Below are 25,837 nucleotides of genomic sequence, written 5' to 3'. Positions count from 1 at the left end.
AAATTAATGGAGGAGTACCTTGATGTGTATACTAGAGATAATGGCAGATACATAAAAGGAAGAAGCTGAATAAAAAAAGAAACAAAAATCAAGATTGTTCAATTCACTGAAATAAATTAGAACCTCCCTCCTTGCCTTTCTGACCCATGAATCTTGGGAACACTAACACAGCAATTTTGTCTTCCTAATAAGTGTGACATGATTATGCCAGCTTCTCTCACGCACGTTAGACATAACATTGATTGTGCTTTATACAACCATTTTATGTTTTTAAGAATTAAATATAAGCAAATAAAACTTAAGAGCAGCATTTTGATAACTTCTGCAACATTAAAAGAGCATGCACAAATTCTTTTAACTAGAGATAGTCTTCATATTTCTATTTAGTCGTTTATTCTACATTTGCCTGCACTTGCAATTAAAATATCCCAAAAGTTAACAAGAGTTTTTATCTCTGTTAAAAGATATCAACAAATGTAATTTAAATTATTGGATGTGACTAATAGTAGTTTTGAAGTCATTAAGTCAACTATAAATTTCAAATTGTTTGACCTCCCTATAATAGTAATTCTAAGTTCTTATTTGTATTCTGAAATTTTTCAATTAACTACTCATTTTGAACCAAGGTTTCAAGCAGAGGAAGAGTGTATTTCGTGGAGTTCAATGTCTGGTTACATCGCGCTCAGTAAGATCAGCAAGAGTTCCAGGCTGAAAATCTCCTCCTTGCCACTTAAGCTCACCATTAGTTGGCACAATATACTTCTGCAAGTTCCTCTCCACTATTAAAATATGTGAAGTCAGCTCTAATTGGAGCATTAAAAGTCCCACATTTTCACTTATGTGGTTTTATCTTATCATTTGCATTGCTCCTTCCTGTTCAATTATATAGATATTTGCATTCAGCCATAATTCACATTGCCCCTCTGTTCTCCACAAATTCTTCCCTGATTCGCGTTAGTTGATGTGTTTCAAGGTAAGTTATAAGATTAAATATATTTGAGAAATGCTTTGTTAAACAGAGTAAGCATTATCTTTTGTATTGTAGGATTTTCAGAGCTTTTTATATGCTATAAAACATAGTGATTCTCTAAAAGGCAGTTGTGATATCCCTTTTTTATCACATAGTTTGGGGTGACAGCATTTATTTCCCTAGAGCACTTTACAAAAAGCACACTTTAGGAACCTGGGCCGCAGCCCTTTCTGGGCTAGGCAATTTCTCTATCATGTGCGTACCTGAGCAGCACATATCATGCACACACGAGCCCACCAAACAGTACTGATGTGGCTTCTCAGGCCTCATAATCCGAGAGCCTAACTCAGTAAGTCAGATGGTGGAACAGCTCTGATAAGCCCCAACGCCATTCTCAAGTAGATTGAGAACCGTAATTTGAAACAATAATTCACTGAGGCTATATTACATGCCAGATATTGCATATACCGGAAACACAGAGGTAAACAGATGACTTTTGCCTTCAAATATGTCAGTGAATAAGAACAAATGAAAAAATTAAAGCATATTATGATAAAACTATTTTACTATGGAGACACAAAAGAGGGAATGTACTAGCTTAAAGCCTTCATTTTACTGCTAAACTGAGACTATAAAAGAATCTGTTTTGTTCCAGTCAATTATGATAGTGATCTAGTTGGAACAGGACTCAGGTCACTAGAATTGTAGGCTAGTTTTTTTTTTTCTTTTTTTCTTAAGCAGCACTATGTAGAGTCTTACACAAACAAGATTTAGAAACGGATTACTTGGGTTCCAATTCTAGAAATTACCCATTACTAGTTATGTGAAACTAGACAGCTTAGTTAGCCTCCCTGAGCCGGGACTTACTCATATGTCGAAAATGTATAAGAACAGTTTATCCTCAAAAGGCTCACAGTGAAGATTAAATGAGAGAATATAGGGAACAGACTTGGAACATTGATGAGCATGTACTAAGTGTTCAGCAAATATTAGCTATTAGTATTTTATCTGCATTAGATATGCATTATATGCATTAATATATATATTTTTTGGTTTAATAATATGCGCCTAATAGGTTACATACTAGACCTGGGTTATATATATGTTATCACATGATTTACCTGAATTTTATGTCTGTTATTACATTATTAGTCTACTTAACTACTTGTCAACCAAAAAAATATTATGAAAACATTCTCATGCGCTCAAGAAAAATATAGTTGAACTGTACTCAGGTATGAATGAGCCTGTGTAAACACAAGATTTATTGTGTCTCACTCCTTATGGGTAACTAACTTCTGATGGCTAAATTTCATTTTCTTTTTTATAGTTAAGCCTCATTAATATATGTTTGTTTTAAATTTCTCAATAAATCTATACCAGACATACTGATGATTTTAACATCTGAAATGCAGCCATTTAAAAATTACCAAAGTATAAAATTTGTTGTAAATAATTAAAGCTGAAAATTAAAGCTTCAATGAAAATATCAAAAGAAAAGTTCTAAATTTCACCTAAATAATATGTAATGTTTATCCAAGATTACATTTGAAAAATCTCAGCCCCAAATAATATCTATTCTTTAAGTTATTACCAACTGTGAATATACAAAATAATTTCTGCTTGTAACCATAACAACAAGCTTCTGTGATTTTCAAGGACGTCTTTTACAGTTTAATATAATACATTATATTTTTAAAAAATAAATTAAGTGGAAATCTCTCAGTGTTTACTTTTTCCCCTGAATTTTGGAATAAATTCAGAGAAGTTTCTTCCAACTACAACTTTTTTCTCATTTTGAGTTACAACATTAATGCTTGATGTTCATTCCTTGTGTTTTTGTATAAATATGAAAATAGAGGTTTAAAAACTGGTAGTAAAAGTCTTTGTTTTTTTTATATTACTGTATTGTTTAATAAAATATTTCTGTGTCCGCCTCAGAAATCCAAAACAATTTTCATTCTGGTATGCTTTTCACTTCCTCACAACAAAAGTTCCCTTATGACACTTTTCTTTGAAACATGCAGGTTTTTTACATATCAATATATTGGTTTGTGCATATATGCACAGGTACAAGGTCCCTGTAGCTATAACCCTGTGTGCTGTGTATGTGCAGTTGCCCATTTATTATTTCCTTCAACAGTGAATTTAACAATCCCTGTGTTTAGGTGCAAACTAAAATGAAACCATGGCCGTTATGCTAAAGGAACTCACTTTCTAGGTTGATATGCAAATACACCAATAATGGTCATATATACACCTGAAATTAATATGGCATATGCCAATTATACATCAATAAAAATAAATAATAATGAAAAATAAATAAAACAGTTGCATATTGTGATGTGTTCAATATGTGGTGTCCACTTTGGCGTAATTGGAGGATGTTTCACAGAAGTGATATTGCCTGCTCTTGTTGGAAAAATGGAAAGTTACTCTAGCTGGAGAAAAAGCAGAAGGACATTGTAGGAAGAAAGAATATTAGGAAAGAAAAATAAATAAAAATATACTTCAAAAATAAAGCATGATTGTCACCATTTAGGTAGTTTTCTTTATTTCTAAAAAATACTTATCTATATTTAAAATTTTGTAAAAAGGCTAGTTGTTAAAATAGAAAATGAAAAGCAGTATAGTATATGTTTCTTTTTTTTTTTATCTCTTGTCTGGATGACTCTTGAAAAACATGACCCAAGATCATTTTGTTACTGGACACTCTAATGTCATGTAATAGAGAAAATAGATCAGCAAAGCTTGAAAACTGGGTTAAGTCCCCACTTTAACGCTGTACTACCTAAATGATCCTGAGAAAGTCACTTGTGCATTTTGAGGTTGAATGTTCTATTCCGTACTCTCAGGGTAATAGCAAAAATAATCATCTTTCCCAGAGTAAACAGTACAAGCACACAAAGTACAAAATTGAGATAGTTTCTAATTCAGAAACTGCTACAGAAGTGGTGGTTATCTTCATCACCATTATCATATCAGAACTCCCAATAGCAGCAGGTCTACAAACTGACAATTTTTCTTTCTTATATCTGTCTCCTTTCCACCCTTCCTTATATTCTGAGGAAATTATTTTTCTATTTACCGGTTTACCCGAGCCAGAAGCCTTGTAAGCTTTGCTTGCTTTGATTTTGCTGTTTGTTGCTGCTGCTGTGTTGTGTTTTAATATATTCCTAGCTATTTCTTACTCTGTAAATTGAACGGGTATAAAAGTTCCACAAGTATTTATAAATATTTTGTCCCAGCCCTATGAGTTCTTCCCACTGTGCCATGTTCTTGTGTGTGTCTGCTTTCCCAGAGGGCCTGGGCTTTTGCCTGAATTGCCTCCTGCTGCGCAGTGCCCCTCATTACCGGGCTAATTCTTATTCCATACGTGTCTATGAAGCTTTCTCTGATCCCAGTGGAGCTATTAACACTTTCTGTCTTCTCTACCCTATTGCATTGTGTTCTATTTACTCATCTGCCTACCCACTGGGTGGGGAAATAATTGGAGACAGGGAGTGTGCCTTCTATCTTCATGCTCCTACCTAGAACAGTGCCAGATATACACTAAGTGCTAAAGAACTATGAGTTTAGTAAATGAATGAGTAGATAAATTCATTTTCTGCTAACTAGGAACATCACACAGTCACTTTAATTTCTATTGTGATGGTCTTTTGTTATTATGATAACACGACATTGTAACCATCCAAAAAAGATAAAATTATGCTCAGCAAAGTTTTAACATTAATTATATTTTCTATTCTACTTTAAAATGTATATATATACTACATGAATGCCTTTCTTAAATATTATATGTAAGTAGTTTTTACCCCAAATTTATAATAAATTAGAATATTGATTCCCAAAGTAAATAGACAACAAAATGATTAGGATAATTGAATTTCAGCTAAACTTAAATGTAACAACCAGGAAGATGTATCTACTTGTACCTTCTTTTCCACTCTTAGTAACCAGCATATCCAAATGGACATTGTGACAATGTCATACTGTTATTAAAAGACAAAAAGACCAACATTTGCTGCCTGAACGTTCAGTGCTTCATGACTCTAGTCCCCGATCTTTATCTTTTCTCAAAGCTTTGCGGATCCCTCACTAAACATCAGGACAGGGATCTCACTTCTCTATTTCATTGTATATTTTATTTTATTTATTTTCTTATTTTATTTTCATCACCATAATACAATAAAACAAAATTAAATTAAATAATCTCACTTCTCATGGAAACAGTGGTCAGTACTATTGACACATTCAAGATGTATGCAAATCACAATGGTGCTCTGACGTAGAAAGACACATCTGCACTCTTGATGAACTAATCTTATAATTCCAGCTGCCTTTTTTGAAGCAGGGTTGCACAATACTTAAGACAGTTATGGCATTTTCACCCTGAAGCTCGCCTCATAAAAGCTAAAATCCAGGTTGCCCTATTGTCTCACTGGGAGGAGCTGGGGAAACAGCATGAACAAAAAGGTGTCATTAAATTTTATCTGTTAGAATAGGTGGCTCTCAGTGTTTCATAAAAAGGTCCAATTTTTATCTGTTTCTTTGGTTACAATATGGCATATCCATATCATAATCCAAATATTATCAAAAAAGGAAATCAACGGAGTCTTTCATAACCTCTACAATATTTTAATACTTCACTTTTAAAACTGACACTGTTGGTGGTTGGGTTTATGTTGATGATAACGTCTGACTGCTTTCAGGTTGTGAGGCAATAACTGAGATCTGGGAGAAATAAAACAAAACTGGATTTAACTGTGTTCACTAGACTAGGATACAGTTTTTGCTTTATAACTAGGAAATCCCACAAGACTATTATTATCAACAGGCAATTTTTCTTTCATTTAGAAAACGAAGCATCTTGAATAGTATAAAATGAGAAGCTAAGCCAGCCATTGACTTTGAAGAAAAGGACAATGGTTTGGACACAATAAAATAAATATCTTTTGATAAAATACAAAAGGAATTAAATGATTTACATTCTTATGAATGAATGATGATGGTAACCAAATTTAGTATATCTGGCTGGACATTATATCTTGAAACTCATGTGGAAACAGACTCTTATGACTCTGTTTCAGTTAAAATCGAATTGACACCCCTTTGAAGTTTCTGTGGCTATGATAAAAAATATATTAAAAGATAGCAAAACGGTTACATAATTATATAGTCAAAAGTTAACACTTGCACATTACCTTGGGAACAGGATAATATTTACTGTACAAGGCTTCTCTATTAGGTACTGCTTTTATCAAATCAATGTTTAAAATTAAGCTGTAAAATATACTATGACATGGTTACTCTGCCAATTATAAGTGTAAGGGACCAAAAAAGCAAAGTCAATATATTAATTAGCAAGAAGCAAAATCTAATTGTTGCATATGGTATGATAAAAGCAGGGATTTGGTGCAACGTCTTTGAAATTAATTTAGGTGGCAGAAAATTTAGAGCACTATAGTGTCCTATTTTAAAACATCAAATTTTTCTCTAAATTTGTTATTTTAACAAGCATGGTGGGTAGGTTAAGCTTCTACAGGGATCATTTTGGAGCATGTAATCACTGTAAATTATAGGGCAAAGAAAAATGGAAAGATACACCTTCTCTACGTACCAAAACAACATAATTCAAAGTAAATGGACATAATCTATAGAAGTTTAGCAAACAAACACCAGACAGCTCTGACACCTTAATGTGTGTTCATCCCTCATCTGAAATCTCCAGCCCACTGTCCTTGATCCTTGCGATGACCTCTTCTCCGTTCTCACAATGAAATGCAAATGCAGCACAGCTCCAATATGAATCTTTCCTGATATTCCCACTGTGCTGTTTCTTTCGAATGTATCTACAATACACCTTGTTATTTATTAGCCATGGATATTATTTATGTCTCCTGCTCTAAAGTGGTACAGAAATTGTGTCAGCTCTACTTGTGACTACCACGTGCATGCGAAGTGTGATCGGAGACTTGGCTCTTCATCTGCCTTTCCTCCAAGATGTAAAGGCATTCAAAATTAAAGAAATATGTAAGTTTAATCCATTTCCACCATGCATTTATTGATTAGTTAGAAAGACTTTTGCTTAAAACTTTAAAATATACTTGCTGTAAAATACCATCATTTAAATTTTTTTATTTCACTGCGATAGTCACGTTTCTATTTTTGATTTCTCAATAGAAATTTCTACACATTCACACTTTACATTGGTTTCCATGTTGAAACATGCAGAACAGGATTTACCACATTCAATGCAATCCACAATCTTAATTCTAAATTTAAGATTTTCAATGTTTGTTACAAACCCAGCTCGAGGATCTAAAGACAGGTCCCTGGGAAACTTCAGCTTTTTGCTAACGAGTATCGTGGGGTATAAGCCATTGACTTTGGATACTTCAATGATCCTTTTTTCTGTGTCAGACCAATAGAGGTTTTTTCCAATCCAATCAACAGCAAGAGCATTGGGAACAGCTGTGTTATGTACTACCTAACAAAATAAGAATTTAAACAGTTAACAATATAAATGCCTAGAATAAGAACTGGGCATTGCTTCCTGATTTTTACAGAGATAATAGAATTCTATTTAAATGATAGAAATAAAATTTAGATAAGCATAAAACAGAACAACTTACCCTAATAAAATGACTTACTCGTTTCTAATTACCTAATATGTAATCAGGTCCCCAGAAATTACATGTGGTTTTAAGAAAGAAACAGTTACATTTAAAAACAGCTATTGGACAGATGCATAATTATTGATCACATTTATGTATTAGTTTACTTGTCCTCTTAAAATTTGGGGTGAAAATTCTGTCACAAACAAAGACACGCACACACACACACACACACACACACAGAGACAAAAGAATTATTGAAATTTATCTTTAACAGGTTCTAGAGGAGATATCAACAGCATTTACCACTCCCTCAACTGCTGTTGCCCTATTTCAATGGTCTACTACAGGAGAGAGGAAAAAAAAATATAAGAGAGAACTGACATAACCAAAGGGAAGTAAAAATATTCTCATACAATTTGTCTGCTCAGTTCTAACCCATGTCAATATCAAATATAATAAGAAAATAGGCTATTAATGTACAAATATGACACATATAAAATAATCCAAAATTCTCAATCTATATGGCCACTATTTCTGAGTTCTCAGTGCTCTGAGGACTGGGTGAAAAAAGCAATTGAAACTTGGGGCTGTATAGAAGCCAAGAGCAATATAGTTAGAGACAAAAAAAACTACTGAATTTTTATAGCTATATTTCCCAATAACCATAAATAGTAAGGATATATATAAAGTGACACCATGAACACCTTCAGCAATTAATAATATCAACCTGCTATACTGAATTGCACGACATCTTTTCTTCTTTCTCCCAAATTCCAATTTGGAAAATTGTCATGTCTGACAATTTTAATGAAAACCAGTGAATTACTAATCCCAAAGGAAGAAAGATGCATTTTGTAACCTATGTTATGACATAATTTAAAGTAGTAATGAGACAATGTTGGCAAAGCAGTAGAGAAGTCATGTCCTTTAAAAATATTAAAGCATCTTCAAAAAATGTAAAGATAACCCTAAATTGTGCATGTCTTGTAAAAAATATATGATGAAGTTTGAGTAATACAACTTTCACAGTTTAATATAGATTGCCAGAGAATTAAATTATAAAACAAAAAAAAACCTATATGCTTCTTTGTTCTATATCATATACTGATATTTCATTGTATAAACCATCACTAAATACAATTGTACTGAGTCTCCAGAACCCAACCTACTGGTGGCTTTGGCATTCTATATACACATCTCAAGACAATTAATATTTTCAAAATTGATTGCTTCTAACAAAAATGTCTGTATACTATAATCAATGGCTAAGAAGAGTGTAAGTGATTAATAGGTTTTAACTACTTGAATTTAAACTTCTTTATAATAAATTTCACTGTATGTAGACAGTGCAGATAATTTTATTTTAAAATCTGAGATAGCACAGAAATATTGCCAAGTATCTCATATCTAGAAGGTGACATGTAGTTAATTATGATGCTATCTAATCAGAACATTCATGATTTTATACAAATGCATGCAATTATTTCCATCTAGAGTAGGTGAATTTTAATAATGCTGTAATTTTAACCTATAATTTAATAATTACTATTTTTTAATTACAAACACTCAGACTCAACTTTTTCTTTTGTATAAATCGACACAATTGAAGCTGAGGCACAAATCATTCATGCTAAAAGCATTCATCACATTTTCTAAGGTTTAAACAAGGATCCAAATTTTATTTACTCAATTTGATTTTTAACCTTGTTTCAAATAATAGCATTATAATGAACTAAAAGAATGAAAAGTCTCATATTTCATATTTCAACTATATTAATTTTCATTATAAAATGTGAAACGCAAACCAACCTAATATGATCTATGAGTTGTACCATTACCATCAAATAACATTTTCTATTTAATTCAACCACACTAATAAAATATCCAATAATCCCATTGTTGTAATATGTAGTTACCTTAACATCGCTTCCATTTAAACACATTCTATTTATGCGGCTGCCATTGGGTCGGCTGGAATCAATCCAGTAGATGAATTCTTCTCTGTAATCAAAGTCTATAGCAATAACATTGTTTAATCCCTAAAAATACAAAAGAATGTGTTTGATAATAGTTAAATATAAATTATTTTTAAATGTTTCAGTTTATAAGAGCCTCTATCTCCCATTGTACCTAGATACTTATAGCTGTTACAAATAGCATATATGATCAAATCTTTTAAAAGCATCATATGTTTACATTTTTCCTACACTATACACTTAAGATGTTGCGTAAGTTATTTGAAAGTATTTTCCAAGCCCAGCCGGGCGTGGCTCAGCAGTTGAGCATCGACCTGGGATCCAGGCGATAGGGGTTCAATTCCCGGTCAGGGCACATGCCCAGGTTGTGGGCTCGATCAATGACTCTCTCATCATTGATGTTTCTATCTCTCTCTCTCCCTCTCCTTTCCTCTCTCTGAAATCAATAAAGATATATTAAAAAATATATATATTTTCCAAGAAGGTTACAACAATTTCAGAAAGTTTATAGATAATGGTTTATCTAAATAGCCAATAAAGGGGAAACATTTGCTTTTGAGATGATAAAGTGAAAGACTCTCACTATAGGTTATTATTAAATATAAATTTAATGTCATTATTATCTGTTCTGTAGAGTAACCAGAAAAGAACATACATCTAAATTGGAAAAATTGAAGATCCCTGATGATTTATGATGATCCTTGGATAACCATCTTATTAAAGTCAGAAAAGACAATTTTGAATTGTATTATTTCCCAAAGTTTTTGTCTCAATTAGATAAATGAGCTTCCCCCCCCCCCCCCCCCGGTCTTTTCATGCTTACAGAGGCCCCTTAGGCAAAACAGTACCATGTTAGAATTTAAAAGTTATAACTTTAGGAGAGCATTTGACCAAAGAGGAACTGAAGAGTCAACATCTTTTTATTCCATGTGGTGGATGTGCAAAGGAAAGCCTCACTTCAGAGTCGTGGTTTTGCATTTTTTAGCAGGTAACAAAACCAAACAGGGATTCAGCCAATGGGTTTCTGGATACTGCAGCTCTTTGTTGCAGCAGTTCTGCTGTTTGACTGATTTTGTTTGAGAATCGTACATCAGCATCTGGGAATCTTCTGAGATGTTGGATTGTTCAAATGATTGCTTAGGGATTAGTTTAATTCTGATCTATTGTTAGAGCTTATAGATTTACTACCTCAATGGACTAATAAAACTTGGATCAGAATTTCAATTGTGCTAACTCATTTTGAGACTTGAATAGTTTATTAATATATAAATTCCTATGGATCAAAAAATAATTTGATATGGCAGACACTTGGCAAAGCGCCACAGATCTTTACTATATCTTTGAAACTAATGTAGGATTGCTCATATCAACCTTCCCCCTAAAGTTGTAGTTAAGTCTCAGATTGTTTTAGGAGTCATTTATTAGTAGTTTTAGTTCCATAGTTAAGGATAAGCATCTTCAGGAAGAAAAGTTCTTTTGTTTGCTTTTGTTTGGTTTGCAGAAAAAGGGATAGGAAGGATGTTATTTACCACATGTGGGTTCAGTTTCCATATGTATTCCCTAAATTTAGAATGAGATAATAAGAATAGATTTATAAAGTGCTCTACGAGAAACAGGCCAAGGCTAATTTATTGCTGTTCAGATTTTATTTCTTTCCAACCATCTCCAAGACTAAGGACAGCCTCTGTATAGAAGCAATTTAGAGAAGGTTTTGGCAAATACTGATTTTTTGCTTCTCTCGGCAGGGCTGCGTTCTAGTAGTGAGAGTGTAAAATCATAGGTTCAAATCGTATGCTTTTATTTATCTTAACATGAGCAATCTCTTCTTCAGCTCCAGATTGTAAAGTTAACCTGACAGCCTAACCCCACAGAATTGTGTGCCATTTGTCATAAACAAGAAGCGCACGGAAGTAAACAAGACTCAGTGTAAGTTCCTCGCTCTGTCCAGATACATAAATGCAAGCATAGTTCTTAGTGATGACATTACTGATCAAATGATGTCTATAAATGCTAAAAACAAAGTAATCAAACAGAAACTTCAACTAATATCCAGTCACAGATTCAAAAGATTCACTAAATATTTATTCACAAGCTAAAACCTGGAGGACTCCTTAACTAAATGTACTTAAGAGCACATATCTAGAACTTTGCTTCTGCAGAATTAATCAAGGTTCTAAAATAGATACTGAATATATTCCAAGTTCTGTAGAGGGTTTAATAGATTCATTACCATTCTACAATATTCCTTAAGTTCAAATGCTTTTTCACCAAACAAACGAAGTAAATGGGTTAAGGTTCTGTGATAGGCTTGCAATTCAGATAGAGATGAATAAATGAGAGATTTATAGAGAAAAAGTAGAGAGAAACTTGTCTAACTTTAGTAAAAATTTACCCACAATTCCATCATGTCAAAATTATTCTCTTCTTTACAATGATCAATTTATATAATAAAAATCCAATGCCAAATTTAGCAAATTCACTATAATAAATTAAAGCTGTAAAAACAAAGAAATTGAAGCTCTGAATTCTGACATATCTACCTGGCCAAACTGGTCATTGCTCTACAGCTTTGCCATTCATCTGCACAGAAGCAGTGCAATGATCTCTTTGTAGAATCACAGGCAAAGAATAGTAAAACAGCCAAGGGTACGGTCAAAGTAATGTCTAAAAACTAGGGCAATCCCAGTGGTTTCAGAGCTGAATATTGGTTTCATCAAAATCCTATTTGCTTCTTTCATTTCTGTAGCTGAATATTGTACCCTTTGGTTCAAGATGATTAATTTAGGAAATTGTGTTTTTTTTCTCTATACAATTTTACAGGAATAAAAGGCGCTGTTAGAATTGATTTGGATAACACACTGGAAAGCTACCTGATTAATTTTCGTTTCTACAACCCATGCTATTAAAATACATTTTCTAAATGTTGTGTATGAATTCAAGTTATAGTTGGCCTAGCTATAACCATGTTTTAGACTACATAGGCTAAAAAATAAATCTACCGATTATAATTTTATGCTACAAAGTTTCTTGAGATTGTTACTAATGATAAAGGGGAATAAAACTCAAAATGTTAGGGTAGATCATTCTACCTAATCACCTACACAAAACATTCTGAAATAATTAAGGCAAGAGTGGTGGTGTCTTTTCATTTCTTTTGACTGAGAGAAAATGCGAAGAGATAATTACTTTTATTTTCTACCTCATTCTGCATATGTAGACACATCTCTGAGGGGAGAAAAAATGGTTTTCTATTGATTAAACCTTCTCGAGTATATCTACAATGCTATGGCAAAGTTATGGTTAAAAACTTGGTCCCTGACAGAAATAATGTATTTCAAAGAGGGGATAGTCAAAACTGGAGGTAAGACTGACCTGCGGTTTCTGGGTCTCTATTTCCTTTCTCAGTGGTCACCATTAACAGGTGGTTTCCAAAAGCACAGGTGGTCAGAGTCTTCATGAGCTTTCCCATCTTCCTCACTCCCTTTTTATTTTCATAAACACTACACTAAGAAACCTATCTGAAACTCATCCCCACTTAGGTACTAGCGATTGGCAGTAATCTAAAATTATACCACCAGGAAAAAGTGATATCTGAAAGCGTGCATTAAAGCAGCTTGGTTATGAAACAGACTTAAATCATGCATAGAGGAAAAAATCACTTTGCTCCATTAAGAACAATCTCTGATAACATATTAGCTATAAAAAACAACAAAAGAGATATCAATAGAAATGTCCTGAGCCACAAGGCTGGAAAATGAGGTAAAGAGTGCCATTGAACTTGTAATAGGTTTTTCATGAAGTGTTGCTATATTAGTTAAATTTTTGGTTCATCTGAGCTTATAAACAGAGGATCCTAAAAAGAGAACTTTCTAAGATAGCACAGTCTAAAACAAAGAAATGCTAAAACGCACACACACGTGACAACATGGATGGATCTTGAGAATATCATGCTAAGCAAAATAAGTCAGACAGAAAAAGTCAAGAACCAAATTACTCCACTTATATGGGATATAAAACTGAAAGCAACAAATGAATAAATAAAAACTCATAGATGCATACTACAGGGCGGTTACCAGAGGGAAGGGGATCAATATGGTGACAGAAGGGGATTTGACTTTGGGTGGTAAACACACAATACAATATACAAATGATGTATCAGAATTATACACTTGAAACCTATATATACTTTTTCATTACTTTCTTTTTTTAAAAAATACATTTTTATTGATTTCAGAGAGAGGAAGGTAGAGGGAGAGAGAGAGAGAGAAACATCAATGATGAGAGAGAATCATCGATTGGCTGCCTCCTGCCCACCTCCTACTGGGACTGAGCCTGCATCCCGGGCATGTTCTCTGACCGGGAATCAAACCGTGACCTCCTAGTTCATGGGTTAACGATCAACCACTGAGCCACACCAGTTAGGTTGTTTTTTTTTTAAATTTATCTTTATTGTTGAAAGTACTACAGATGCCCCCTTTTTCCCTCATTGACCCCCTCTACCTCTCACCTGTTCCCCAGGCCTTCATCATACTATCGTCTGTGTCCATGGGTTACGTATACATGCTTATAAGTTCTTTGGTTAATCTCTTCCCCCCACCCCAGAAGCATAAAACCTACATATTTTATTAACCAATGTCACCTCAATAAATTTAATTTAAAAATAAATTAATTACAACAATAATCATTTAAAGGCAAAACACACACACACGTGCACAAAGACCATACTATACTGGCACGCTTCACTTTGAAGGTATAGATAGGGTATGGAGATTTATTTCATGAGAAAAATAATTTTCAATATTCTGTAACTTGGCTAATTAGGTTGCACAATGCCCTGGCTTTCCCTCGAGGAGGTTGCCCTATGACAGTGCCAGTTCCCTTAACTCCAGCTCTCCCCACCTTCTCCTGCTGAATCCCAGGGGGAGGCCACCAGCTTGCCCCACTCTCCACCCTCATAGTGTCCACCCTGCCGACTTAAAGGGTTATTGGAAGGATGGATTTAGGTACATGAAAGTGTTGCAAACACATGGTATAATTATAGACCTTATTACTAACATTTAAATCTTGAATTCTCATGTTAAAGAAGAAATTTTATTTTGTTCAAATAAACATTAATTGAGAAAAAAAATATTAGGCTGCACAGGAAGAAAAAGGAACTAAGTTAAATAATGTAGAAAATCATTTGGCCAGCAAATTTTTTTTCCATTTTAGAACAGTTATATGTACTTGAACTTTTCCTCTAGAGATATTCATCTCTTAAAGCAACAGTTGTCTCCCCTGACTGGTGTGGTTCAGTGGCTGAGCATCACCCCGTGTAGGAAAATGTTGCAGGTTCAATGTGCAGGAAGGCAACCAAGTTGTTTCTCTCTCGCATTGATGTTCCCTTCTCCCTCTCCCTTTCTGTCTTTCAAAAAAAAAATCAATAAAAACATATTTTAAAAAAGAGATAGTTGTCTGGTTTGTGTATTTTAAATATATTTCTGTTTAGTTTTTATAAAAACATAGAAATATTTTATATTTTACTCAATCTCCTTAGGGCTCAGAATTAAAGAGCGAGAGAGAGACAGTGTGACCCAGTGGATGTTGGTGGATACACCAAAAAGAGCGAAAGTCTAAATCTTATAGACATCCATGAATTCGCCAGGAATCCCTGTGGCAAGCACATGGCAAGTCTGAGTGCTACGGGGAATTGGAAAACATGGGCTCTATGTCAAAGTGGCAGCTGCTAAACAGTTTGGAACATGAGAATTGAGCTATGTGAGGCCAGCAGTGATAACCCTTCGTTTTTTTGTTTGTTTTTTTCCTTTTAATGAGTAGCTAGAAATCTGGATTTTCAAGAGAAATTTTTATTTCCAATCTGTGACTTAGAGGAAAGCTGGAAAATCCAGCTCTGTTAGGAAGAATCAATATCACAGTTACCAAGGAAAGTTCACATTTAAAATAAGACTAAGTCCTTAAGCAAAATGAATGAAACTCTAACAATAACAATGGAGGAACCCATTATTGGGGTGGGAAAACTTATAATTAAGTATTTTTTGTGTTGTTGAAAAATTACCACATGAAAGGCTTTTTTTTGCCTGTGCCAAATGCTGTTATAAATATACTATAAGAACAAGGAATATCTTTAGTCGTGGCACACTTATTCTACACAGTACTTTCACATATGCATGCCATTATTATATAGTTTGGGGCAAAGAGAACTTTGTAGCACAACAGACACAAACTAAATAGTTCCAAAGATGCTATTTCTCCTGACAACTAAAACTATGCTATAACTAACTGTATGTGATTTTTCTAATCTGTGTAATAGTCATTCTAGCTTTAATGATTTAATTTTATGCTATTTCCACTGCACACTGGAAGAAAAAAAAGTTGACATGAGCAAGTCACAGCTTTCTATCTTGTCATAAAGTGGAAATTATATCTTTTCATATCAAATAGGATATGTAAATGAACCCTGAAAATAGAATTCAAACATCAAAACAGGAGTCCAGATGCTCTGGGGTCTTGGGATGGGCTGAGACATAAAGAGGGTAAGGCTGGAAATGTGTGCCTCACCACCTTTTAACTAAGTGACAATCACGTTTGCTCCCTTGTTTTTTCCAAATTTTAAAGGCTAGGGATCATCAACCCCTTTTTATTTCCTGGTTTTATAAACCGAAACTTGAGTTCTATAAAAAGTATTTATTTTTAAATCCCTAGGGCAGGAGAGAGAATTTGGGTAATGCATGAAATGCCTTCAAAGAGAACTTTGTGCTTTCCCTACTCTAGCTGTTCCTGAGATAGTTACTCCCTTGCATTCATTACACCTTGCATCTTTTACTCTCTTTGATATGGTGTGATGTGACAAATTCAGAGCATCACCCGGACAATTCAAACACAATAAAGTTTATGGTAATCTCATATACTTATGTGCTCATACTTATGAATAGTGCGTCATAAATTCTAACTGTGAGGTATTTCTGTGGCGCTATACATATCTGAAGTACCCATAATGAATATTATGAAATCATTGTGGGAACATCATACCTGTTTTAAAAGGGTGTAGTTGGAGCCATCGGTGCTAATTTTTCTTATCTCATGATGATCAGCAAGAATTAGAAAAGGTTCTTCATCTAAACAACAAAACAAGCAAACATATTAGACTTTTTGGATACATGGTTTTCAACTCTACTTAGTTTCTGAAGCAATACATTCAAAGGCAATGCCCCTTAGCAGATTAATGATTTAAAAATTCACACTGAGCACTTCGGTTGATAATAAAATGAAAAGGCAGCAGTTACCTAGACAGTACAGAAAACCAAGATAATCCTAAGTGCTAACCCTCTCTTTCCCTCAATTTCCTTGAATATTAAAGTATCTAATTTATTTGATATTAGTAGAAATACCTGCTGTTGTAATCTGATTTTTAGATGAATATTTTTGAAAAGAATAAGCTGCAACCTATCTTAGAAACTTACAGTAAACCTAAACATTCATACAATCAAATATTTCATTTTTGATAATTAAATAACTACCCTATGCTCTCAGAATAACTGGTGAAAACCAAGAATATCATTGCCTACACGTAAATTTTTCATCGGCCTAGGGACTTCTCCTAAATAATTTCTGATGTACAGGATAATAATCTTTATCTATTAATCAATTTAATTTTAACTTTCCTCATGAGTCTGTTTTTTAAAATCTTTTAATAGTCTTTATTCCCTTCTTGTAGTTTGTCCAATATGAAAGTTTATAGTGATGGAAACTGACTGGTTGAAGATTTTATGTCTTCCTATTCATGTCACTCAATGAGCGATGTAGCAAGTACTGACAAGAAAGCAGGTAATTTGGCAAATAAAACAATGGGTTCCAAATAATACACATATTGATTCAGGAATGAATATTTCAAAAAGAAGTAAAAGTGAAATAAAAATTGAAAGTAGTTATTTTTTTATAATGTACCAAGTTTTAACGAGTCATAAAATTAATTTTTAAATTCCTATCCCTGGTATTTATTTCATGAAAAGAGATGAGAGAACACATAATGTTTTAAATGTTGTCATCCACATGCATATTTGAAAGAAACCGGCAGTGTTATCTGGGTCATGATACTTCAGACCAAAGTCAGAGTGACAGAGACACCTGAAGTACCGTTTGTTTCCACTTCAATAGTAGTATTACATATTGCTTTGTATCATTTTAATACGTGTGATAATGATCTCCCCTAATAACGTACAGTATATTTTAAAGTTATGGGTCATGTTTTATTGAATGTTCTCATTTACAGACAAATCACACTATTTGGAACAAACAGAAGTTTAATAACATTTGCTGAATCCCTGGAGGAACTGCACTGAGCTTGTGTAGCTGACATTGTTGTTGGCACCATCATCACTGTGGTTCTCATTGACCTGTGTTCTCCCCGACGGGCACATGTGAGCATAAGGCGCAGGCAAAAAGGAAACACGAGTGGAACACTGTCACAATGGGCCCTTTCAGAGTCTAGGGCTAGGCCAAGTCTGCTCCTAAGAACCTGTGATTCAGCAGGAGGCAACGCTAGAGATGGTTCTTGTTGCTTGTGAGCACCCTTAAAACCAAACCAAACCAAACAAAGCGCTTGATAATTCACGAGACCATACTGCAATATCATTACAAACAGAGCAGTTTGCGGATAACACACAAAGTCAGAATGACAGATTCCCATATCCAGGTAAGTAGAGAAGAATTTTGATTTCTAAGAAACAGCAAGAAGAAATGAACTTAATGAAATGGCTCTGAAATTCAGGATCCATACATGTAACTGAGGTTGGACCAGTAGATACGTTCAATTCTTTACCTGAAAGTGATTTGCAGCCATTTGGGTTATGAGGTTGTACTTCATATCCATCTGTACAGAGGCACCTATAGGTCCCATATGTATTGACGCACTGCTGGCTACACGGAAAGCCCATCGAGCATTCATCAACGTCTACACAGGTTCTACCATCATCCTTCAGCTGGAATCCAGGCCAGCATTTGCACTGCAGAAGAAAAAGCGCAAGTATAACCCATTCACACCATTGCCACTGTCTCTTCTTATTAGATCTCTCTTTAGCATGATTGAACCAACAGCAGTTAATGGCAAATCTTTCTGTCACCCAGCGGTGAAACTTTAATAAGAATTACAAATATTAAGTAAAGGTTAAAGTTTAAAAAATTCCCTGAAATACCCTCATTTGATCATCTGAGGTTGGGAAGGTTACAAAAGTTAACTGATACCACCATAGCCATGTGGCCAGAGAATGGCAAAAAAAAACAGAACCAAACTGTCAACTTTTATGCCTATTCTATTTCATTATATTGTCTCTTCAGAAGACTTTAACAACCATAAGAATTAAACCTTATGTGGAGCTTTGAAGATGACTAACATTATTCCTTTATTTTATCAGAGCCTTACAGAAATCTATGATGTAGGTATTATTCTCCTTAGTTACCTGATGAGAAACCTAGAGGCACAAAGGTGAAGTTCCCTAGGTAAAGCAGGAGGAGAGTTGAGGCTGTCTGTAACTTGTTAACACATAGTAAGGGCCAATTAATATTTATCAACTTGGTCTGATTCCATAATCTGATATGTTGATGTTGACTGGAGAAATAACAATCACATAGTTTTTCATCAGTATTAAATCAGTTTGTATCATCAAATACAGTGGTCCCTCCGTTTTCGAATGTCACCCATTCCGGGAGCCCGTTCACATTCTGAAATGTTCAAAAACTGAGGGATCCACAGCCGACAGCTGGGCCTCAGGGTCTTGCCCTCAGCAGAAGCCATGTGGCCTTTTCGACTTCCGAGGCATGTTCGGAAACCGAGGCATTTCTGCCGGGGTTTGCAGTGTTTATAACCCGAAATGCTCGTCCACAGAGACTTTCGAAAACCGAGGCACCACTGTATCTCTTCAGCATCTCTATCATGTTCTATATGAGCCTCTGAGGATGATATAAGATGCTTACTAACTGGCATGTCAATTCTGAATACAGTGTCATGCCATATATGTCTTTGAATTCCTGGAAATAATAAGGTATTGTGATTGGTCACTGTCTTACAGTTCTCTATTCAGTCCCTGCCAAGAAGCAAGCATATGAGAATTGTAATTACACAAAATGAACCTATAATTGGCCAGATGGTTATGATCATATTAACCTTTACCAAGACTATTTAATGGTCTTTGAATAAAGGAACTTGTAAGTATTGAGTAGGACAGTGAATTAAGAAAGAACTCTAAGTTACTGAGAGTAACTAGTATCTAAGGGTTAGCCATAGCAAACATTCCATCATTTAGATCATTTAAGAGTAAAAGTAACAGCCTGGCCTGCATGGCTCAAGGAGATCAGTGTCTGATTCCCGGGCAGGGCACATGCCCAGGTTGCAGGCTCAGTCCCCAGTCAGGGATGTGCAGGAGGCATCTGACCAATGATTCTCTCTCATCTTTGATGTTTCTATCTCTCTCTCTCTTCCTTCCTCTCTCTGAAATCAATAAAAACATACTTTTTTAAAAAAAGAGTAAAAGTAACAGAAGAACTTTTTATCTATTAGTCAGGCCAACAATTAGTTGAGGGGTAGATTTTTATTTTTTTTAATTACAAAAAGGCATTCATTACTTGGAGGGGAAGCAACATCAATTTCACCTGAAACTATTCAAAAGATAAATACCTTTTTCTAAGTCCTTGTACAAAAACTAAATTCCTTTAAGTTCTTAGCACTTTATTCTTTAACAAGTATCAGCAATATGTACCTAATAACCCTCAGCAAAAATAAAGAGTTGTTTTGCTTTTAATCACTAACACCCACTAGCAAGCCAACAAATCCCAGCAAAGCAACAGCTTGATTATCCAAACTGTTCTCATCATATCTTAGGCTGTGACAACACTGCTTTCCTTAAGAAGACTCAACCTGCCACCTAATGCAGGAAAGCAAAGGGATTGTGGATTTACTACGGCAAAAGGAAATAAGATGCTTAATGTTACTGAAGTGTACACATAAAAATGGTTAAGATAGTAAACTTTGCCATATATATTACATTTAAAAAACAAATAATTTTTTAAAAAAGAAAATGAGAAACTGACAGAATACAAGAAGATTTCTGTTTCTGAAGAAGAACAGAAATTAGATCGTGTGATCATGTGGTCAGAAAGCCAGAAAACCCATAAGCAGATACAGAGCAGAGCTAAATTCAAAGGGAACTTTAGAGTAAATGAAAAGAAATTTCATAAAATATGTTGAATCCCTCCCAAAGAATATTATAAAAAACTTAAACAGTGTCTCAATTTTAACAGACTTCTGAAAATCACTTTGAATGGCTAATGTCAGGCGTTTAGAACCAGTATATCAAATAGACCACCTAGATTAAAACACATTTATGGAATATTAATTTCCTGAAGGTAAATTGATACAAGCTACTGAATATAATATACATTTCTATAAACAAATGAAATTAGGATGTTTAATATTTACAGTAAGTTTTTAAAAAATGTTTATTGAATAAGAAGATTTTAAAAAATAATTTACTACCCAATCCAGTAACCTTGTTATAACAAAAACATTTTTGCTCCTAAATAATTAATAAACATCTATGGGAAATTCTACTAGCCTAATTTACATAAACTGAATGAAAGGAAATAATAGTAATTTGCATATTCAGCAATAAAAGATGGGAGATTTATAACAGTTAAAAAATTTCTCACCTTCATTTTAAGAGACACTTTTTATAAAACTGAGATTTACATATGCTCAGACATATTAATTTTCCTCTTCATCAAGAACCATTTCAAATTCCCCTGCTTTGTATTAATTTTTATACAGGATCAGATAGCTAGAAGAAAGAAACATAGCTACCCAAACTTTTTCTATTACTTTCAGGAACATTTTTGTGCAGTTTTAAAAGTGATAGTTGACAAATATTGATTATTTTATTTCTAATGTATACGTTAAAACTTCCTTCTCTCCCAGAAGTACATTTATTTTTACATGGTAAATTTTCCTTCCCCTCAAAACAGATTATTGCTTTAGTAAACGTTATTACTCCCTTTTGAATAGATATATTATATGTGTTTTACAGCCAAACATGTAAGTTGTTCACAGTCCATAAGGTCTAAGTTTTGCTTACATAAGCAATTTTCATTTTACTGCAGAATTTGGAAGATTTCTTGACATGCTCTGCTGATAATGTACTGAGAAATAAGTTATTGGACAGTTTTCTCCATTTCCTGGAAAAGAGAAACCCATCATCTGACCTCCCCCCACAAAATAGATAAGCATTTGGTTGTACATAGGCTTTTTACTCAATTTCAGTCAATATAGATATAAAATATTTGCTTTGAACCTTTGGTTTCATTTCTTATTTATGATTCTAATCTTAGCTCCTTAACTTTTTATACTTGTCTGTTTCCCACAGTAGATGTTTTATTTTATTCATTAGTTTTGACATGTGTATATATTCAGGGACATTATTCATAGCAATTCTGTCAAGTATCACATGCAAAGAATTTGTGAATGATTAAATATAGTGTCTATTTTAACTAAAATTCTCACTTCATTCACTTTCAGAGAAGTCAAAATAAAAATACTGATATTTTAAAGGTACCAATAGACAAATGTTTTTGTGTAAGTTTCTTGTAAAGTAATTAAAATAGTATGATTTAACATGTTTTTCAGGTTGATATCTACTGCTACCAAACCTAGTTTTCCAGGGATAGTATTTCTGGGTACAAAGTACTTCTTACAAAACAGCCTTATTTTGAATGTTATGTCAAAAGGTGATCATTTTATATTCTGTAATTTTTAAATGTTACCACCAAAACTGTTATGACAGAGTTTAAATTCACATGGGATAAACACAAATAAATCTACTTTGAAATTTAAATTTTGGATTTTTTTCTATAGATATATAGACTTATAGTATATATTATACAGACAGAACGAAAGAATTATTTATAACCTATGATTTAAGATTTTAAGTAATTACCTGTCATATTTCTATAACATTTTCCTTCTTTTTCAGAAAACATTTCTATATTGATTGTGCATATATAACTAATATATTTTTTTGACTTCATTGGATTTCAAATATTTACTGACAAAATTATTTGATGCATACTCATCTCATTAAGAATTATCTGGATTCTTTGTCTTGTTTCCTTTTAGTTACAGTGTTCATAAGTGAGTGCATGTGTGTTTTAAGTCTGTAAATTTAACCAACACTTCTTAATATAATATTGGGTAAAAAAATATTTATAAATGTAGCTTTCTTGAAATTTCATTTTTTATCTCTATATTTACACAGGGGAAAATAATTATTGTAGTTTTTAAAATTATATCTCTATGTAGTAAAATCCTGATCAGTGAAGTTAAATTAATTATAATACCAGAAATTCAGAGATTAAAAACGGCAAAGTGGCCCTGGCTGGTGTGTCTCAGTTGGTTGGGTGTCTCCCCTGCACCAAAAGGTAGCTGGTTTGATTCCAGGTCAGGGCACATGCCAGAGTTTGCGGCTCGATACCTGGCAGGGGGTATGCAGGAGGCGGCCCAGTGAGGTTTCATTTGCACCCTGATGTTTTGTTTTCCTCTCTTTCTCTCCCTCTCCATTTGTCTCTCTCTAAATATCTATTTTTAAAAAATCTTTAAAAATGGCAAAGTGGTCATTTGGCTTAATTTACCATTAGAACTCGCTTGCCATAGAATATCAAGGTTGATAGGAAAAGTGACCCATCATTACAATACGCACATTTTTTTCTCTAGCCTCCTGTAAAGAGAGACATTTAGCTCCCCCGAACCACTTGTTGTGATGAGAATAAGGCAGCTCATTCCAATAAAAAGAGTTCCAATCTTAGAACAGTCTTCTTTATATTGAAAAGAATCTGCCGCCTAACTCCTAATTGCAACCTTTGAAACAACTCAGGCTAAATATTCTCCCTATTTCAGTCCTTCATAGATTTAAATACAGCTAATAAGCCACCTTTGCTCCAGGCAAAACGTCTTCCAAAGTCGTGTTCCCAGCCCCCTTATGCCTCTGGATGTACACATTTGAAGATGCTACCATTTGTCAAGGTTCCTCTTAAAGGGCTATGTCCAAACATGTGCACAGCGCCCCACGTGCATTCTGATCAACCCAACACTCAGCAGAACAAAACCCAACTTCTGCAATGGTCCTAATTGGCACTAGATTCCCTCTGTGGTTTATAAAAGCCACGTCCGATTGTGATTCGTACAGGCCTAATGCTCAGTGAGAAACCCCGTTTCCAATGAATGGCTCTTTCTGAGTCTTTCCCACACTCACACAATCAATACCCAGCACACAACTTTAATTTTAATATTCTGTTTGTTTGCTTCCTCCAGTCCAACAGGAACAGAGCAGATGCTTTCAAAAGCTACTTGTCAATCCATTTTGTCAGCGAAACACTCTTCAGGAAAACGGCACTAACGAAAAGCAATTAGGACATCAGGCATGATTTATTTTTTAATGTACCTGCACTCAGTCTTAATATTTCATGTGTGCTGTTTTTGCTTTGCTTTTTTCTGTTCATATGAACAATTTTGTATTCTCCAGTATTGTGGTAAATAAATGATTAGCCCATTTAACTTCAAATATATAGGGGAGGAAGGATGAGGGAAGAAATGGGAACTTAAGAGCTACGTACGTATCTAATGCTGCTATTAGCATAGCAGCAATCTCTCCAGTTTTTCCCCTGTATTTTTCTTTATGTTCAGTATATACAGAAAAACATTTTGAGTTTTCTTCTTCCTGAGTCTATTTCACAGTATTAGACCACATTATTATTATGGTTTTCATATGTAGAAACTCTCCATTTAAATAATATTTTGGTGCCTTTTACGACTGACAGCTATACTGAGTGAAATGGTTTTCATTACCCCAAGGTTTTCTTTTATTGACACCCTGTGTGTGTGTGTGTGTGGTGTGTGTATTTTAAATTAATTGGGACAACATTGGTTAATACAATTATACAGGCTCCAGGCATACAATCCTACAATACAACACCACCTGTATGTTGTATTGCGTGTTTACCATCCCGAGTCAGGTCTCCTTCCATCTCCATTTATCCTCCTTAGTTTCTTCTACTTCCTCACCCCACCCCACCCTCTTCCCTCCGGAAATCAAGTCACCACACCGTTGTCTGTGTCCTTGAGTCTTTCTTTTTTTATTTTTCTTTCTTCTTTGCCTAATCAAATTCTAAAGGATCCAGTGATTTGCTATTTTTGATGCATACCTACCTTGTATCCGACCCGAAGGTCCTGGCAATCTTGAGAACATCCACTGACTCTCTTACTCAAACATTCATTTATATGGCAGTTTTTCTCATCTGAGCCATCTCCACAGTCATCCTTATTGTCACAAAGACCTCCACTGGGAATGCACCTGCCATTTTTGCACATAAAAAATGAACTGTTGCATGACTGTTCTGGAAAAAGAAAATAAAACGAATGGAATATAAAGGGCATGCCATTGTTTTTATACTACGGTTGTTGAAAACATTCACAAATACCATAACTTATCTGTCTAAAGTTATAGTAAATATATGTATATATATAATGCTTTATATCCAATGTAATATTTTACACAGAAAACATAGAAAATCAAAAGTAAGCTGCACTTTTGCTCAACCTACTGTGTATCTTGTTTTATCACAAAAATTAACAATCAAAATAAACATCTATATTCTTGGCCCCTGTGGCTCAATTGGCTGGGTATCATCCCGTGTCTGTTCAATTCCCAGTCAGGGCACATACCAGGGTTGTGGGCTCAATCCCCAGTAGGGGGCGCAGAGGAGGCAGCCAATCAATGTTTCACTCTCACATTGATGTTTATATACCTCTCTAAAAATCAATAACAATTTTAAAAGAATAAGCATCTATAGTAAAATTAATGGAGAATTTCTCTTCACCTATAATGTGATAAATGAGTTCAAAGTGTAATGATAGTCTGACATTTCCCTCAAGCCACTGGTCTCTGAGAAATTAAATGTCACTAAAAATTAAGAATCTAGGATAGGTAGACATTCCTAATTTTTTTCCACCTTGGAAATATAACATTGACATTTTTAAGTCAGGGCATAAAAAGTACATTTTTAGTGAATAATAGTTGCTCCAAATATAGTTACAGAAAGAAGTCCAGGTTTTGCAGCTACTCTTATCCTGATGCTTTGAACATTACTCATTATTTAATATGATAAAATAAGTCCTAATAATATGCAAACTACATGAGAAAAAACTTAATTGGGTTTTAATTTTAAAATATATG

The 25,837-nt window shown here is 34.1% G+C and overlaps 1 protein-coding gene across 1 annotated transcript in view; it reads right to left on the bottom strand.

The window, feature by feature from the left end:
* Positions 1-25,837, bottom strand: part of LRP1B (LDL receptor related protein 1B) — a 1,257,096-nt gene that overhangs the window by 198,049 nt on the left and 1,033,210 nt on the right. The window contains exons 54-58 of the mRNA XM_087819400.1: positions 24,811-24,998; positions 18,385-18,568; positions 16,596-16,681; positions 9,507-9,629; positions 7,279-7,460 (exon numbers count right to left, since the gene is read on the bottom strand). Coding sequence (XP_087675526.1) covers positions 7,279-7,460; positions 9,507-9,629; positions 16,596-16,681; positions 18,385-18,568; positions 24,811-24,998 — 763 coding nt within the window. The remainder of the gene's footprint in view (positions 1-7,278; positions 7,461-9,506; positions 9,630-16,595; positions 16,682-18,384; positions 18,569-24,810; positions 24,999-25,837) is intronic.

This window comes from Miniopterus natalensis, chromosome 8 (genome assembly GCF_054644295.1).
Source record: "Miniopterus natalensis isolate mMinNat1 chromosome 8, mMinNat1.hap1, whole genome shotgun sequence".
NCBI classification, from domain to species: Eukaryota; Metazoa; Chordata; class Mammalia; order Chiroptera; family Miniopteridae; genus Miniopterus; species Miniopterus natalensis.
The sequence above is the reverse complement of the archived record's forward strand: the minus strand, read 5'-3'. Positions and strand labels throughout refer to the sequence as shown.